General features: G+C 40.4%; 2 protein-coding genes across 9 annotated transcripts in view; both read left to right on the top strand.

Moving 5' to 3' along the window:
* Ggps1 (geranylgeranyl diphosphate synthase 1) overlaps positions 1 to 8,894 on the top strand; it is a 9,285-nt gene extending 391 nt beyond the window's left edge. For 2 of the 6 annotated variants that reach the window (XM_010621966.2, XM_033761849.1), the window contains exons 2-4: positions 4,224 to 4,316; positions 7,465 to 7,535; positions 7,952 to 8,894. In XM_010621966.2, the coding sequence (XP_010620268.1) occupies positions 4,247 to 4,316; positions 7,465 to 7,535; positions 7,952 to 8,710 (900 nt within the window). In that variant the 5' untranslated portion in view covers positions 4,224 to 4,246 and the 3' untranslated portion in view covers positions 8,711 to 8,894. Of the gene's footprint in view, positions 1 to 4,223; positions 4,317 to 7,464; positions 7,536 to 7,951 lie in introns of those variants that run through there. The other 4 variants (XM_033761850.1, XM_010621968.2, XM_019207185.2 and 1 more) reach the window with 4 other exon arrangements.
* An 8,303-nt stretch (positions 8,895 to 17,197) lies between these two features.
* The window catches only part of Tbce (tubulin folding cofactor E), a 56,701-nt gene continuing 55,552 nt past the window's right edge, over positions 17,198 to 18,346 (top strand). For 2 of the 3 annotated variants that reach the window (XM_010621976.3, XM_010621974.3), the window contains exon 1: positions 17,198 to 17,430. The gene's annotated coding sequence lies outside the window, so the exon portion shown is untranslated. Of the gene's footprint in view, positions 17,431 to 17,454; positions 17,576 to 18,346 lie in introns of those variants that run through there. The other variant, XM_010621975.3, reaches the window with a different exon arrangement.

Here is an 18,346-nt window from a genome sequence, read left to right as displayed (position 1 = left end):
GGGGGGAAGAAAGGAGGCAAAGGACCCGGATGCTGACCCAGCCTTTTGGACGGCGGGCTCGCGCGGGGATGCCAAAGAGAGGAGGGAGCCGAGTAGGCCGGAGGGACCTCAGGGCGGCGCTGTAGTAGCTTGGAACTCTCTGTTTACCCGCTGCAGAGTCGGCCTCGTTATTTAAAGCCCTGCTGTGTCTGTCGGTGTCCCTGGAGACCCGCAGTTCCCAGAGCTGGAGTGGGACTTCCCTGTGCACCTCACAAGCTGCTTGTCACATTTCTCTGCCTCTGTTTAGCAATTTTGAAATCAAACCTTTCCTCTAAAAAATTACCTTGCCTGGCATTTTCATTTCTTCTGTGCGAATTGTTCCCCGATTTTGTTCTTTTAGGCGTCAGAAGGCACTTTAATTCTATCACATAGTGCACCTGAGCCTGGTCAGGCAGACGTTAAAACAAAGCAAACACAGGAGTGAATGGACTGCAACCGTGGTAGTGTAAGACCTAAAGTCTCACTTCCACTCCACGGAGCGTGAACAGCCAAAAGGCCTCCACGATGCTGGGCCCTAACACCCAGCGAGGCTACGCGAACATGACAGAGAACCGAGAAACCCAGGAAGGAACACACCAGGCTAGATGGTAAAGAGACCTTTATTAGTCTGGCCAGACGGCACTTCCAGAGCCAGGTGGCTCAGAGAGGCAACTGCTCAGGGGCTGAGGTACTTTTCATAAGGTTTTACTAAACAAAGAGTCAGGGAATTCACAGAACAAGACTGCAAACACATTGCTTATCTTAGGCAGGAAATGTTCTAGGGTCACCTTTTGTCAAACGATTTGCCCCTGGGCGGGCTGTTAACCAAGGTAGCAATTAGCATATGAAGAAGCACAGTCTGGCCTATTAGCATGGAGTCACTTTAGCCTATTCAAGTCTTACAGTAGTGCTAGATCGATAGGGGAATGTAAAATAGAAATTGAACTTGTTTAGTGAGATAAGCTTCCTAAACGGGAATCGAGCCGAAGGGCTAGCGGGAGTTAATCAAGGAAAGGGCATTACAGAAAGAGTAGTAACATGTTGAAAATCTGTCAGGAGAGAGCTTTCCCAGTATGAAGAAATGAAGTTGGAGCTATAAGGTTCGCTGCAAAGCTTATGTGCTTCGTTAAAGAGTTTCGTTCTTGCAGCTTGAGCAATAGGATGGTTTGGAATGGTTCTCAACTGGAAGGAAAAGAAGACTAGTCGTGAATTGTGCAAAGATCATTAGCCTAAGGGTGTAAGAGTGGATGATAGGGATGCAAGCAGGGAACCCAAGAAGAAGACTGCCTCAATGATAATTCATCGTTGGAAAAATGAACTATTAATAATAATTGATCCACTCTTACAACACGTTTCCAGCAGTTTTTCAGTTGTGAAAGTGGAAGAATAATGGCACACTCTCACTGAGGCATTCTGTAATTATCCTAAAAATAAGTAGAGTTGACAGACATCATTGCCTCTTTATAAGTAAGTGTAATACATGAAAAGTGAAGCTTCCAATTTAGATAAATTGGGGGTAAAAAAGAAAGGTAGAAAGGTCAGTGTGTGGAACCTCTTAGACTGTTTGTTTTTGGTTCTGGGGATAGAACATGTCCCATGTTCTTTTGCTTGTGAGGCAGGTGGCAGCACCACTGAGCTAAATCCCTCGCCCTATTTGTTTGTTGGAGACAGTCTTGATGTGTATTTCAGACTCTCCTTGAATTCACTGTGTAGCCCAGGTTGGCCTCAAACTCAACAAGTGTCATGCCTCAGCCTCCTTGGGATTACAGATGTGTTCCACCACACCTAGCTTGTCTCTTAAAAAGGCACAAGACAAACTGATTTTCAGTATCTAAAAAAATTGAGGGTCCTATATTTTCCCACCACTGAAAATAATTGCGTGTAAACATTGTCTGGAAAAAGAATATTAATACTTGTTTTTAAGCGAGTATTTCTTAAACTTATGTGAATGAGAAAAAGAATGAATAATTTTTTTTTATTCAGAACTATAAAGTTGGGAAGTAACATTAGACAAAGCTCTAAGAATTTAAACAAATTTCTGTGCAAAAGTATGCCTGTTACAGATCCAGAGACAAGAAAGTCACTGAACTGAGCATTGTGGTATATGCCTGCAATCCCAGCACTCAGAAGGCTGAGACAGAAGCATCGTCAATATTGCAAGCCTGCTGCAGCTACTGGTAGCAATTCCCAGGCTAGCTTGGACTACATAGGGAGACCTCATCTCTAAAAGACAAAAACAGAATTATTGAAAGGTCTCAGTGAATCAAATGTATTTTATAGTCTCAAGAAAGGTATGATTATACTTTGAAGTTGAGAAGAGATAGCCACTGTTAGAAAATTATGTAAAATATATAGATATATGTGTGTGTACTTGTTTGTTCTTTTTTTTTTTTTTTTTTTTTTTTTTCCATTTTTTTTTGGTACCGGGGATCGAATTCAGGTCCTTGTGCTTGCAAGGCAGATGGCAGAACCACTGAGCTAAATCCCCAGCCCTTGTTTGTTCTGTTTTTAATGCTGTTCCAAAGTAATCTGACTTAGCTGTTGTCTTCATGTTTTGCATCTTTTCTTCCTTTAACCTCTACCATCAAAGCAACTAGATAAAAGATTAACTATAATAAAGTATTTGGGTTATTTCAGAAATTTTACAAGCAACCTAGTGTTGTAGTACACAGTTGTAATACTGACTCCTTGGAAGACTAAGGCAGAAGGATTACAAGTTCAAGGTCAGCCTGCACTACTTAGTGACTTGTGAGACCTCAAAAAAAGGCAGCAGAGGGCAGCTGAGAATGTAGTATTTTGAGTTGAGAAATCACAAACAAACCTCTAAGAACTTAAGCGAAGGTTAGCTCAGAGCAAAGACCCTAAATTTAATCCCCAATAATGAAGGAAAAAATCAGCTAAACACTGACCAATGCAATCACATGAATGAAGAATTTTCTTTTTAAAAAAAAAAACTTGAGATTTATTTGCCATGGTGGCACACACCGATAGTTTCAGCAGTTGGAAGGCTGAAGCCAGTGGATCACCAGTTCTAGACTAGCATGGGCTACATAGCAAGATCCTGTCTTAGTTTTTCTTTAAAAAAACTAGAGGTATAATTTATATACTACCCACTTAAAATGCATAGTTCTGAGCTGGGAATTTAGCTCAGTGGCAACGTGCCTGCCTTCCAAGAGCAGGGTCCTGAGTTCCATCCCCGGTACCAAAAAAATTTAAAAATAATAAAATGCATAGTTCTACCAGGCGCCGTGATGCCCCGCTCTTAGGGAGGTTGAGACAGAACAGTCATAAATTGAAGTCCAACTTAGGCAGTTTACCAAGATTCTCCCTCAAAAAAAACCATAAATAATCAGGCATCATGGCACATGTTTTATAATCCTAGCCCTCAGAGGCTGAAGCAAAAAAATTATTGCAGGTTCAAGGCCGGCCTGGGCTACATTCTGAACTGTACAAGACCCTGTCTCAAAAAGAAATAAATGAAACAGGGCTGGGGATGTAGCTCAGTGGCATGGCCCCTGTCTGTCAAGTGTAAATAAAACAAAGAATAGTTCAGGCCAGATGTGATGGTATATATCTGTATTTCCACCTACTTGAGAGGCTGAAGTCATGAGATCACTTGTGAAAACAAGATTGAAAGCAGCCTGGGCGACATAGTGAGACACCATCTCAAAGCAAAAGAAGGGCACAGTTAAGTGATTTTTAGTGTATTGACTATAATCTAATTACATAACATTTGGATTCCCAAAAAAGAAATCCTGTTACTCATTAGCAGTCTGTATTTTCCCATACTAGCAAGCTCTAATCAGCTTTCTGTGTGCATTGGTCTATTCAGAATTACTGAGTTCTTTTACTTAACATAATTCCTTCAAAGTGTTCTATGTGTTAAAAAAATGGGGGGGTACGGGGAATCGAATTTAGGGACTCATGCTTGCCAGGCAGGTGCTGCCCCACTGAGCTACATTCCCAGCCCATGTAAAAAATTTTTTAAACTGAAACTCTGCTTTTCAAAATACACATTGAGGGATAAGTATTTTGCAGTTTATCACTTTAAAACAGTAATTTGGTTCTTGAAATCACTTTTATGTTTCTTCTCTCTTTTTTTTTTTTTTGGTCCTGAGGATTGAACTTGGGTCCTTGTACTTGCAAGGTGGGTGTTGGAACCACGGAGCTAAATCCCCGGCCCTTATATTTCTTCTTTTTGACAGATCAGCTTTGAAATTTGAAAACAATGGAGAAGGCTCAAGAAAATGTCCAAAGAATTCTTCTAGAGCCCTACAGGTACTTACTTCAGTTACCAGGTAACTAAATATTCAGTTACAGGCCATCCATATAGAGTAGTTTTCAGACAGAAATGGTTATTCAAATATTAGCAAACAGAAAAGGATAGACTTACTAGGTTTTCTCTTTAAAGTGATCACTGAGAAAAATTTATTTGTTTTTCCCTCTTAAAAGCAACCTTTTGGGGCTGGGGATTTAGCTCAGTGGTGGGTGCCGCCACCTGCCTTGCAAGCACAAGGTCCTCAGTTCAATCCCCAGTACAAAAAAAAGGCACCCTTTTTAAAATACCAATCATATAGCATACCTTAAAAAATATAAATATTCTGTTGTCCCAGAACTCAGGAGGCTGAGGCAAGAGGACTAAGAGTTCAAGGGCAGGGGCCAGGGTTAGCTCAGTGGTTCTGCCGCCTCCCAAGCACAAGGACCTGAGTTCAGTCTCCGGTACCAAAAAAAAAAAAAAAAAGAGTTCAAGGCCAGCCTCAACTACATAGTGCAATCATGTCAGACACACACACACACACACACACACACACACACACACACACACACACAAAACACCTTTATCTAGAAAATGATAGCAAAGATTCGTGAAAGTAATAAAAGTGAGTTTTTCTAACAATTCATTTATGAACATTTTTACTTGAAAGGTGACATGATTTCTCATAAAATAATGTAAAGGTGGTAAATTCTTTGAAACTCTTAATCTAGCCCATAATCTAAACTATTATGAAGTACTCATCTGAGTCACCAGAGACACATTTTTATTTCTATTCTAATGTGCATACCTTTCTTTGTCACTGTACCTCAAGGATAATGTATGCATTTCTTTTCTTCATGAATTTGGGGAGATAAATATGGTTATCATAGTGGTACATGCATGTAGTCTCAAGTACTTGGGAAACTGAAGCGGGACAATGAAATAACAAAACTTTTTTTTTTTTTTTTTTTAAAGCCTAGAGCTAGGGATTTATCTCAGTGGCACCACCTGCCTTGTAAGCATAAGGTCCTGAGTTTGATCTCCATTACCAGAAGAAAAAAAAAAAAAGACATTAGCTTTTGGCAAAACAAAGCGTATTAAAAGGGACTGCTTTTTTCCTCCCCATTAAGTTTATTGGTACATTTTGGGTATATACCTTTACTGGATGTGTCTTGGTTCTTATTTTTTCCCCATTCCCCTGGCCTCCCTTCATCCCCTCCACCCTTCCTTATTTACGAAGACTTCGTTTTTGTTTCCATTTTTTCCTTTTCTCATATTTTTTTCTTTTCCTAAAAGGAATTGTTTTAGGGTATGGGAATTCTTTCTTGCCCGTGTGTGTGTGTGTGTGTGTGTGTGTGTGTGTGTGTGTGTGTGTGTGTATACGCGCGGGCATGCACATGTGCACACTCAAGTGCATGTATCAAACCCAGGAATTTATACATGTTAGGCAAGAGCTATGCCACTAAGCTGTTCTCCAGCTCATTTTTTGATAGAAAAGAAACACAACTGCCCAGTCTTTTAAACTTATTTAAATGAGTGGTAGAGCATTTGGGAGACTGAGGCAGAAGGATTGCTGCATATTCAAGTCTTGCATGGGATACATAGTTTAAGGCCAGCCTGAACTGCATAGCAAGACCCTGTCTCCATACAGAAAGGGAGGGAAGGAAAGAGTGGTAGATAATCTTAGGAGATGATTTTATGAAGTAATTCAGTACTAAAGTACTATACATTAAAAATACTTCACCGAAAAAATGTTTTTAAAATTAAAAAAAAAAAATCTCACTGAGCCCATTGTGGTGGCATGCGCCTATAATCCCAGCATTGGGAAGGCTGAGGCAGGAGGGTTGCTGTGTGTTCGAGACCAGCCTGGGCTACATAGTGAGTTGCAGGCTAGTCTCAACTACATAGTGAGACCCTGTCTCAAAACAAAACAAGAAAACTTGCCAAGGCCTGGGATTTAGCTCAGTGGTGCTGCCACCTGCCTTGCTAGTGCAGGTTCTGACTCCCATCCCTGGTATGAAAGAAGAAAAGAAAAACTCACTGGGGGAAAGAGGATATGCACCTGTAATCCCAGCTGCTCTTAATAGCTAAGAAAGGAGGACTAAAAATTTGAGGCCAATTTGGGCGATTTATCAAGTATTTCAGAATTTTAAAAAATAAAGGTCTAGGGAAGGTAGCTTGACAGACCATCCCTGGCATCAATCTCCCCTGCTGCAAACTCTGCAGAGAAAGAGTTCTATAAAATAGGAAGTTTTGCCAGGCATGGAGACACAAGCCTGTTAATCCTAGCACTCGGGAGGCTGAGAAAAGGATCACCATGAGTTCGAGACTAGTGTGTGCCACCACACGTGGTAAGACTTGTGCTAACTAAAGCCCACTGAAGTGCTTTAGAGTCTCTCTTGTCTGTCCAAATATTTTAAAAGATTGTGTGTTAGCTGGGCATGGTGGCATATTTATAATCCCAGCACTCAAAAGGCTGAGGCAGGAGGGTTGCTGCAAATTCGAGACCAGCCTGGGCTACATAGTGAATTCAAGGCCAGCCTAAACTACATAGTGAAACCCTTTCTCAAAAAACAAATTAACAAATAAATGGTTGTGTATTTTAGGATGTGGTAGAGCTGAGCTCCAGGGGTTTTTTGCTTTCTTTGTTTTGGCAATACTGATGATTGAGCCATAGGCTTTGTGTATGCTAGGCAGGCATTCTGAAAACTAATCTACATTTCTAGCCTTTTTATTTTGAGATTGGGTTTCCCTAAATTATTCAGGCTAGTCCCAATTTGAGATTCTCCTAGCCGGACCTGAAGACCTGAGATTACAGACATGTGCCGCCAAGTCTGGCTTCAGGATTTGTATTTCAGAGAGGTTGGAACTTGGATGTGGGGCAGTGGAAGGTAGTCTTTCCAGTGGATAATGGGTTGATGGGCTGGATTTATCAAATCTGATCTGTTTTGTAGAAAGTTTCTGAATTTGCATATATGCATGTTCATATATGCCCCAGAAATTGAACCTAGGGCCTTTGCACTGAGCACAGAATTTTTTTTTTGCTTTTTATTTTGAGTCAGGGTCTCACTGAGTTGAACTTGTCATCCTCCTGTCTCAGCCTTGCAAGGTGCTAAGATTACAAAATGCACTAAATGTATTTATTTAAATTAAAATAATTTTTTATTGACAGTTTTACTTTTTGATTGCAGGTAAGCAGGTGAGAACAAAACTTTCACAGGCATTTAATCACTGGCTGAAAGTTCCAGAAGACAAACTACAGGTATTTAGAAAATTTCTTTTCCCCATACTGGAATTGAACCCAGGGCTTTCACACTGAGGTATGTCCCCAGCTGATTTTTATTTTTTACTTTTAAAGTCTTGCTAAGTTGCTCAGTCTGGGCTTTCTTGTGCTCCTCTTACCTCAGCTTCCCAGAGTGCTCAGATTACAAACATGGGCCATTGTGCCCAACTGGCAGTTCTTATCTCATATGAATCCCAAAGAAATTAATACATATCATATAAACATACCCTTAGCTCTTGATCCATTGTAATGCTCATGCAATATATAACTTTATATTTAATTTGTAGATATTAGTTGTAAGAATTTAAGACACTTGAGACTTTCAGAATCACAATCATTAAGCATAAACTGTTTTGAATAGTTCAAGTAAAATACATTTTTTATTCTTTTTTTAGATTATCATTGAAGTGACAGAAATGTTGCATAATGCCAGTTTACTCATTGATGATATTGAGGACAATTCAAAACTCCGCCGTGGCTTTCCCGTAGCACACAGCATCTATGGGATTCCATCCGTCATCAATTCTGCCAATTATGTATATTTTCTTGGCTTAGAGAAAGTCTTAACCCTTGATCACCCAGATGCAGTGAAGCTTTTTACATGCCAGCTTTTGGAACTCCACCAGGGACAAGGCCTAGATATTTACTGGAGGGATAATTACATTTGTCCCACTGAAGAAGAGTATAAAGCCATGGTGCTGCAGAAGACAGGTGGACTGTTTGGATTGGCAGTAGGTCTCATGCAGTTGTTCTCTGATTACAAAGAAGATTTAAAACCACTGCTTAATACACTTGGGCTCTTTTTCCAAATTAGAGATGATTATGCCAATCTCCACTCCAAAGAATATAGTGAAAACAAAAGTTTTTGTGAAGATCTGACAGAAGGAAAGTTCTCATTCCCTACTATTCATGCTATTCGGTCAAGGCCTGAAAGCACCCAGGTGCAGAACATCTTGCACCAGAGAACAGAAAACATAGATATTAAAAAATACTGTGTCCAGTATCTTGAGGATGTAGGTTCTTTTGAATATACTAGGAATACTCTTAGACAGCTAGAATCTGAAGCGTATAAACAAATTGAGGCATGTGGTGGAAACCCTGAACTAGTAGCTTTAGTAAAGCACTTAGGAAAGATGTTCAAAGAAGAAAATTAATAATATTAAGCCATTCTTGATTGGTACATACAGCTTTTAGTTATTTTTTGTCTTTTAACCTATCAGCTTTTCACAAATTTGTACTAAACTTTTAATCTCCAAAAACAGAGAAAAGAGTGAGATGAGTGAAATTATTTCAGTGTAGAAAACTATCCATACATAATACTATAAAGTCAAAAGGAGCTACATTTATAAAGTCATATATTCATATATATATACAGCCTAGATAGCTTCTTTGAGCTCTGATGTGAATATCTGACCTGAAACCCAACAATTCCCTTGGATGTCTGATAGACACATCTAACCAAACCCACTCAAAAGTGAACTGTTGATTCTTCTTGACATCGAACCCAAAGCCTCTCTTCCTTAAGTTTTTCTGGTGCCAGGGATTGAACTCTGGCCCTTGCGCTTGCAAGGCAGGCGGCAGAACCACTGAGCCAAATCCCCGGCCCTATAAAATGTCAGATCTTCTTGCAGCAGGTCATTGTGAGCAACTGTGACCTACTACAATAAATGTTATGTTGATCTTGTCAATATAAAAGATTTTGGCTTCCGGGAATTTTTATCTAGATACATGGCCAGTGCCTAGTCATCTCTAGTTTCAAACTGGTGATTACCTAGGACTAGTTTCTTTAGCTAACTGGCCCAAACACTGCACAACTGCTTTCTTGAATGCTGCTAGTAAGAATATCTGTATCCTCTCTGGAATCCCTCTTACTGAAGTCTTCTGTGAGAAGGCTGAGTGAAAAATAGTAACCATTAAAGTGCTTTTCGATATCCTTTACCTTTTTTTCTTTTTCACCCACACAAATCTCTTTTTTCGGTACCAGGGATCAAACTTGGGACCTTGTGCTTGCAAGGCAGGTGGCAGAACCACTGAGCTAAGTCCCTGGCCTGCCCATACACGTGCTCTTTTAACTAAGGAGTCTCTACTTAATGAAATTCACTAACGGTGGAGGATTTTAGCTCAGTGATTTCACCGCCTGCCTCACAAGCACAAGGATCCAAGTTTGATCCCCAGTGCCAAAAAAACTCACTAGCCAAGTTCTTTTTTCCCCCTATGCAACATATTTTGTCCCAAAATGACTAGTATTCCATTTCAAAAGGAGAAAAAAATTGTACAGATCAAATGATTTAGAAGGTAACCTCTGAACCTCGACATATTTCCCCACCACTGGTAGTGAAGATCTGTAAAAGGCTGTTTGCTTATCACCAGTACAGAAATGGAGAAATGTCTTTTCCTTCCCACCCAATCACTGTCTTCCTAACTTAAAAGTAGTAGACTCTTGAATAGAAAGGGAGTAGGCATCTGTAGTCTAATTGATGGAAATCAAAGTGTTAACTCTGTGCCTGACTAAACTAGTCAAAGACTGTGTACACCATCAAACACTAATTAGCTTTTTTAGTGCCTTTGCCTTGACCCAGCTATCCCTTCAGTGTAATTTCCATACCGTAACCACTGAAGCTATCTGTGGCCCTCAAGGGAAGAAAAAAAAAAAATTATGACTCCCATTTTAGAAGTGTTGATATACCAAAATAAAACAATGCTTCCATTAGAAGTCTTCCATTTTGCTAGATTAGTTCTGTAATACACTATGTTAGACCTAATCACCATAGCTTATATTAGAAATTCTTACCCAAGCATTCAACTTAAATATTGAAAAGTTGGATCGTCTCCTGTTAAAATAATTCTAAATTTCTATTTTGACAGTGATAGATGAACCACTTAAAATCTGGGTATTTGTGCCGCAATATGAAGATTTGATCTTTTATGTTTACAAATTGATACTTTTGACAAATCATGATTATTTTTAAAATTCTAATGTGACTGTGGGCAGAAATTATTTATCTTTAATTATAAAGAATGCTTAAATAAAATGTTTTCCTTGCCTAATCATATTCGTTTTGGCCTGGTGCTAACTCATGATTCTTTCATCATTTTATCTTGCCTTTATCAGTGAGAGAAATGCTTGAAATTGAATTGGGGCCAGGCAAGGTCTTGTACACCTAAAATCCAAGCACATGGGATCCTCCTGAAGCAGCAGGATGACTGTGAGTTCAAGGCCAGCCTGAACTATATACAGCAAGTCCCTATCTCAAAAAAAATAAAAATTTTTAAAAAATTGAATTGGGCACTTTTTGGCTGTTTTTTCTTTGTGTTTTGAGACAAGGTCTATATAGTTCAAGGTTGCCTTGAACTCACTATATGGCCCAAAGTGGCCCCAAACTCAGGACATCTGCCTCAGCTTCCAAAAGTGCTAGGATACAGGCATGCATCACCAAACCCAGCTGATGTGGGAACTTTAAAAATCATTCCCTCTGTCTAATAAAGCTTCAAGCTGGGCATGGTGGTGCACACCTATAATCCGAGCACTCAGGATGCTGAGGCAGAGGATCGCTGCAAGTTCAAGACCAACCTGGGCCACACAGTGAGTTCCAGAGCAGTCTGAACTACATAGTGAGACCCTGTCTCAAAAAAACTCCACAGAATGCCAGAATATGAGAGCTTTAAAGCCAGTAAAATGAATTCATCTGCTTGTGTTAATGCTACAATAATTTTTTTTTGCATAAAGGAAAATCATGATAACCCAAGAATGAATTGGAATTTGCCATTTTAAAGACTTGAGTGCTGGCTGGCCTTGAACATGTGGTAATCCTCCTGCCTCACCCTTCCAAATGCTGGGTAAAAGACATAATTTAACATTTTAAAATGGGGCTGGGGATTTAGTTCTGGTTCCGCTTTCCTCACATGCACAAAGTCCCAAGTTCAATCCCAGTACCAAAAAGTAAAAAAAAAATGTTTTCTAAAAATAAAGATTTTCTAGGCTATGCAGAGACCAAATTGATTATTTGGCAGGGTGTGGATCGTGGTGTACACCTGTAATTGCAGCTGCTCAAGAGGATCACAAGCTCAAAGCCAACCTGGGCAAATTAATGAACACCTGTCTTAAAAAGGGCTGAGGGCCAGGGGTTTAGCTCAGTGATCCCACCTCCTGCCTTGTAAGTGCAAGGACTGGAGTTGAATTCCCAATACCCCCCCAAATTTTTTTTTTTCCGTTATCAAGCACTCTGTTTTAGAATGACCAACTTACTAGCTTTGAGTTATATCTATCTCCATAAATTATGTGCAGATCTCAGAGTTGCTATAATGAATAATGGAAGATATTTGTACCTCAATGAGTGAGGTCCAAATGAGTGATAGTACCAATAGCTAAATATGTAGTTTGTAAAAGCAAGTCCTGTTGAGTCATTTAATAGAATTTCAAAGGAGACTTCACATTTAAACAATAAAGCTTTAAGAGAGTCTGCTTTAATAATTCTAGCAGAGGGCTAGGGATTTAGCTCAGTGATTCCGCTGCCTGCCCCTCAAGCACAAGGTCCCAAGTTCAAGCCTTGGTACCCAAAAACAAATTAATTAATAATTCTAATAGACATCAATACATTATAAAAAAGAAGTGTTTTATGTTTTAAAGCTAACAAAGTCAATTAACCATAAAGAAATGTACATACAAAACAGTTAAGGCAACTGAAAAGTAGGTTATTGTAACAAATTTAAGTCATTTGAAGCAAAACAGCAATTCAAAGAGATGTCGATTTTCTAGTAAGTTTAATGAAAATACATTTGTGTTTTAATAACTAGTGAAGGTATAATTTTTTCTTTTCTTTCTTTTTTTTTTTTTTTTTTTTTTTTTTTTTTTTTTTGGTACCTGGATCAAACTCCAGACCCTAAGCTTGTTAGGCAGGTGATGAAACCACTGAGCTAAATCTCCAATGAAAGTATAATTTTTTAATTTTGTTCAATTTATAGACTTCTGGACCAGAGATTTAGCTCAGTGGTGCCACCACCTGCCTTGTAAGCATAAGGTCCAGAGTTCAATCCTTGGTACCAAAAAAAAAAAAAAAGTTTATAGACTCCTGATAATTGGCCAATTAGGTTTTGAAAAGCTATGGATTGAAGTTAAAAATAAAATTATACCATTCAGGGCTGGATATTTAGCTCAGTGGTTCTGCCACCTGCCTCCAAGTGCAAGGACCTGAGTTCAATCCCCAGTACCAAAAAAAAAAGAAAAATATCATTCAATAAATATATTAGCTGTAAAAATAAAGACTTGAAGTACTATAAAGATTAGGAAAAGGAAAAAAAAAGATTAGGAAAAGGGCTGGGGATTTAGATCAGTGGTTCCTCCACCCACCTCTAAAGTACAAAGACTAGTTCAATCCCTGGTACCAAAAAAAGAAAAAAAATCTGAATATAAATGCTGATAGTTTAGAGGAAGTCAAAAGATGATTCAGTACCGTGGAAAATGCTGTCAAGAGCCAGGCAAAAAAAAGCCAGGCATGGAGGTGCACACCTATAAATTCTGATACTTTCATGCAACTTTCAGGCCAATTTCTCAAAATCCTTGTCAAAAAAGGGCTGAAGAGGGCTAGGAATTTAGCTCAGTGGTTTCGCCACCTGCCTCACAAGCATAAGGACCCAAGATCCGTCTCTAGGACCAAAAAATAAAAGGACTAGAGATACAGTTGAGTGGTAGAACCCTCAACTAACATGTGAAAGACCATCTTTTAATACTGTGATACCAAAAAAAGTCACCAATAGCTGGGTTTGATGGTGCACACCTATAATCCCAGTACCTAGAACCTTGGGGTAGAAAGATCCCAACTCAGCCCAGCCTGAACAATTTAACAAAACCCTGTCTCAAGATGAAACTTTTTAAAAAGGGCTGAAGGTGCAGCTTAGTGCAGAAGCTCTTGGTTTGATCCCTAGTATCACAACAGTGAAATTACCAATGTTGAAATTCCTGGCTGAGTCCACAATTCAGTTAAGACTGTTCAGTGAGGAAGCTAGAAAAATGTCATGCAGTTTCCTATGTCACGTCATGACTCACGTGGGAATTTTATTTAGCTAGTGATTGCTGGACCAAATCAAATAATCACACCAATAATTTCCTGCTGGTTTGGAATAGCATCACCCCAAATATGGATAATGTCACGACATTTTCTCAATTTCCTTGGATCTTCCAAACCCAGTGTGAACACAACTGCCAGATTATTTATTGTCTTCCTTTTATGTTGTATACCCCTACTTAAAAATCCTTTATTTTTAGGACAAATATGTTAGTTTCCTAGTTAAAGCTTCATGTAATCTGCTTCCCTTTTTATCTCACATTTGTTAATAGCCTTTACTTCACCTAATTTTATCTGACTTAAAGATGCCCTACATGTTCCCAAATTCATCCCTGTATTCATAGTACTGCTTCGTGAAAGGTTTTCTCAGCCATCTATTAAATTTCCTCTGTCAATCTGGCATAATTTAAATTCTAATTCCTTGCTGAAGACTTTTTCCAAACAAAATGTCTTAATAAAGGAAGAGACAAACCACTCCTCCCATACAGGAAATTAGTAAGTAGTCTTCAGTTTAGAGATTTTACAATACAAAGCTTAGAAATGAAGTATATGGCTGGGCATAGTGCCATACACCTGTAATCCCATCTCTGGTGGGCTGAGGCAGGAGGATTATAAATTTGAACCATCCTGGACTACTTAGAAAAATTCTATCAAAGTAAAAAATATAAAGGGCTAGGGAAGTAGGTCAGTGGTAGAGGGTCCCTGGACTCCATCTCCAGTGCTTGTGTGTGGGGGGGTCCTTTATTCAAAAGCAAAGCCTACAACTAATTTAGGGTCTTTTTTTTTTCTTCATAGTAAGCAGCCGGAGAACGTTTCTTCAGTCTAGATTTCTGACAGTGTTGCTCCAACTAGCATGCTGTACTATCACTTTTAAAAGAGCAATATTCATGGGCCTCTACTGTTGTCCTAAATTTTATTTATTTGTTTGTTGTTTGTTTATCCTGCAATGCTGGGTCTCAACTCCTTTTGTAGCTTGTTAGATGCCTCATAGCCACTCCAGGGGATATTTTCTTTCTTTCATTCCTTCTTTTTTGGTATGGGGGATCAAACTCAGGACCCTGCACTTGCAATGCAGGTGGCGGAACCACTGAGTTAAATCCTCAGCCCTAGGAGATAATTTGTTTGGCTGCTGCAAGCCTCTGTCCCTCCGTCACAGGACCATCCCAGGTGACCCTACACTATAATCTGGATGACTCGGTCCCCCTGCAGCCCCGTTTCTAGTCAGTCAGAGGATTTATCACCCTCCATTAAGCAACATGCCTTTATTCCTCTTCAGGTATGAATATAGTGCTGGAGGTTTAGTAAGTGGTTCAAGCCCATTCAATAAAGACTATCACAAAGTTATGTAACAAAGGTTTATTAAATTACTCAAACAAGGGAGAACATATATTACAGGAACTGGGAGAAAATTTAAACAACAAAAGCATTTTTAAAAAAAATAAGGTCTCCCTATGTACTTCAGACTGGCCTTGAACTTGCACCAATCTCCTGCCTCAGCCTCCCAAGGGCTGGTATTATAGGCAGCTAAGTTAGATAGAAATTAATATACAGTAAGAGTTGGACTGGGCCCTCAAGGAAATCAGCACAGAAAGACATCAGAATTGTAGTTGGAGATGTAAATGGAGACACAATGGCCAGGCCTGTATGCCTTCCCAGACATAAACAACTTGAGATTATACTATAATTAGCTCTACTTGGTCCAGTGGGCCCAATGGGCATCTGGCACAACAGTGGGTGACCAGAACATTCGGACTCATACTCTCTTTGCTTCCCCAAAATGCCTTTGTTCTTTTCATGTACCCTTCATGTAGACTTGTTTCCCTATTTGATCAATATTAGCTAAGTGGCTATTCTTGTAAAGGTATAGTTTAATTGTCCTGTAGTTTGACCCATGTTGTATCCATGCAGTGATTTCAGTGAATAAATTTCCCATGATAAAAAAATAAAAACAAATTTCCCATGACAAAGGGCGTCTTTAGCCACCCATTCAGGAACCCCTTCTGGAAATGCAGGAGCTATTCTTCCTCTCATTTTCTTTCTTTTTTTTTTGTTTTGTTTGCTTTTTTTGAAACAGGGTCTCACTGTGTAGTTGAGACTGGCCTGAAACTCACTATGTAGCCCAGGCTGGTCTCGAACTCACAGCGATCCTGCCTCAGCCTCCCAAGTGCTGGGATTACAGGCGTGCACCCCCACGCCTAGCTCTTCCTCTCATTTTCAATAAAACTCTCCTAACTTCTTCCTTTGGTTTGTGACTTCATTTGTTGGTGTTGTGGGACCACAAACTTGGCACATTTGACATCTAACAGGTCAAGAATTACAGTTCTCCTATTACTGGTACTACAGGTGTGTGCCGCTGCACCAGCGAAAAAAAATTTTTTTTAAAGGAGGAGGTTCTGGGGTTTTACCTATTGTTAGGGTGCTTGCCTAGCTCTGAATTCCATCCCTAGCACTGAAGGGGTTGGGCAAGGGGCAAGGATAGCATAGATTTGATAGAATGTAGGTAATACTGTAGTTAAATGAAGCAGTATCAGGTCTGGATTCTTTGAAAACCATAAAACAAAAATAAATGTGAAGCCGGGTGTGATGGTGCACACTTGTAATCCCAGCACTCAGGAGGCTGAGGCAGGATCACTGTGATTTCGAGACCAGCCTGGGCTACATAATAAGTTCCAGGTCAGTCTCAACTACATAGTGAGACCCTGTCTCAAAAAAACAAAAAAAAAGTGGAGTGTTGTATCTACAAATCTCTTTATTTGAAGCTCTACACCTATGTTGAAGAAGTGCCATTTTGATCCACGTGGCATAGATTTTCCAGGCAAGAACAGGATATTGGATTCCTACTGATAGGATTTCAAACAGCAAAGCTTCTGAAATGCAAGTTTCCCAGCTTGTCTTTTCATTAATCACAAAGCACATGTCTACCTGTTGAAATCCTGCTCAGCTTTAATATTCAAACATTCAGCACCAACGTTACCTCCATGAAATGTTATTCAATTCCCTTTGGTTGGGATTAAACCTTCTTTTATTTATCTTTTACGCAGTGTTGGAATAAAGCTTGTCTCCTGCCTGCTACACAAGCGCTCTACCATTTAAGTGACTCCCAAACCCAGGTGTTTAGGGCTTCAGTCACGTGCCAGACCGCATCGATAAACGCTTATTTATGCATCATATCCTTTGGTCCTAGCAACGAGACAGTTACTAGTTTTTAACATGGGAAAATTGATGCGTATAAATCAACATACCGAGGGTAGCTTGGGGGGGGGGTTACTGGGGATCGAACTGAGGACCTTGCTCTTGCCAGGAAGGCGGAGGAACCACTGAGCCAAATCCCCAGCCATCCATATATATATATTTAACCTTATGTTTCAGCTAGTTGATACTTTTTTTTTCCGTTTTAGAGGCATCACCATTATATTCTTGTCTGTGACTACGTGCTTCCTACGTGGTAGACTCCCAATAAACAAGAAACTAAATCTCTCAGGACTTGTAACTCGCTTCCGTGGTATTAAATTAAACTGGAGCATGCGCGTTCACTGAGCTGCTCTGTCATTTCAAATTTCGCAGCTGGGACTCTCCCGCGCAGCACTCGCTGGGTTTGGGTTCCGGTGAGCTGATGCAGCTTCTGGGTAACTGCATTTTCCGATACAAACTGCTCCGAGCTCCGCCGACAGTCCCTCAGGCCCGCCGAGGCCGGACTTCTGTATTCCTACAGCACTTCCGCCCTGACCCGGAAGCGCCACGCCGGAAGCGCCTCGCCGGACTCGGCGCGGGAAGGGTGTGGCGCGCAGACCACCCGGGCTAGCCGTGGGCAGGTGAGCTTCCTACGGCTGGAGGAGCTGAGGCGGCGAGGTTTCTCATCCGGTCTAGGCCATGGCGTCACCTTGCAAAGCGCTTGTTGTCTTTTCTTTCCCTTGACTTCTTAGGTTTGCCGGCCGGTGGAGTGAGGAGGCCGGCTGGGTGAGGAAGAGCGCGAGCGCGGGGCGCGGGGAGTTCGCTTGAGAAGCCCTATTTAGGATTAGCAGAAGATGGCCCGGGATTTTTAAACTCTTGGGGAAGGCTTCAGGTCACTCTAGAAGAGGTGAAGTTGCATGAGGCGACTGGTGACTGGACTTGATGTCACAGTGGAGGAAAATCTCGCCGTTCCTAGTATTAATAAGGAGAAAGAACCTTAAGTAGGCGGAGTTTTGTGGGTTTTTGTTTTTTTTGTTTGTTTTTTGACCAGGGATCGAACTCGGGTCCTTCAGCTTGCGAGGTAGGCGCGGTGCTATTAAGTTAAATCCCCGGCCCTAGGCGGGGAATTTTTAAATACTGTAAAAAAAACCATTACCTAGCGCTTTCTACCATCTAACTGGAGACTGTTCCATAGATTGTGGTTGGATCCAAGTAGGGGTGTGACTTGGTTGTCAAAAAACGTAGTCTTGCCCGGGATTTAGCTCAGGGGCGCTGCACCAACCTGGCAAGCGCAAGGCCCTGAGTTGGATCCCCGTTACCAAAACCCACCCCCCAAAAAACAAATTTAAAAAATCGTAGTCTTGCCGGAAGGACAAGGTTAACAAATGACAAACATGGCAGTTAGAGATGAGGAGAGGACTTCTATTTTGACGATATGAATATAGCCACTAACTACTGTCTTTCTGTCATGACGTTCTCGTATTTTTAGTTTTCGGTATACTCATGCCATTGTAAACAGCATATCGCCGGGGATTTTTTTTTTTTTTTTTTTTTTTT

The sequence above is a fragment of the Fukomys damarensis genome, unplaced genomic scaffold, assembly GCF_012274545.1.
Source record: "Fukomys damarensis isolate Sample0158 unplaced genomic scaffold, DMR_v1.0_HiC HiC_scaffold_10, whole genome shotgun sequence".
Taxonomy (NCBI): domain Eukaryota; kingdom Metazoa; phylum Chordata; class Mammalia; order Rodentia; family Bathyergidae; genus Fukomys; species Fukomys damarensis.
The sequence above is the reverse complement of the archived record's forward strand: the minus strand, read 5'-3'. Positions and strand labels throughout refer to the sequence as shown.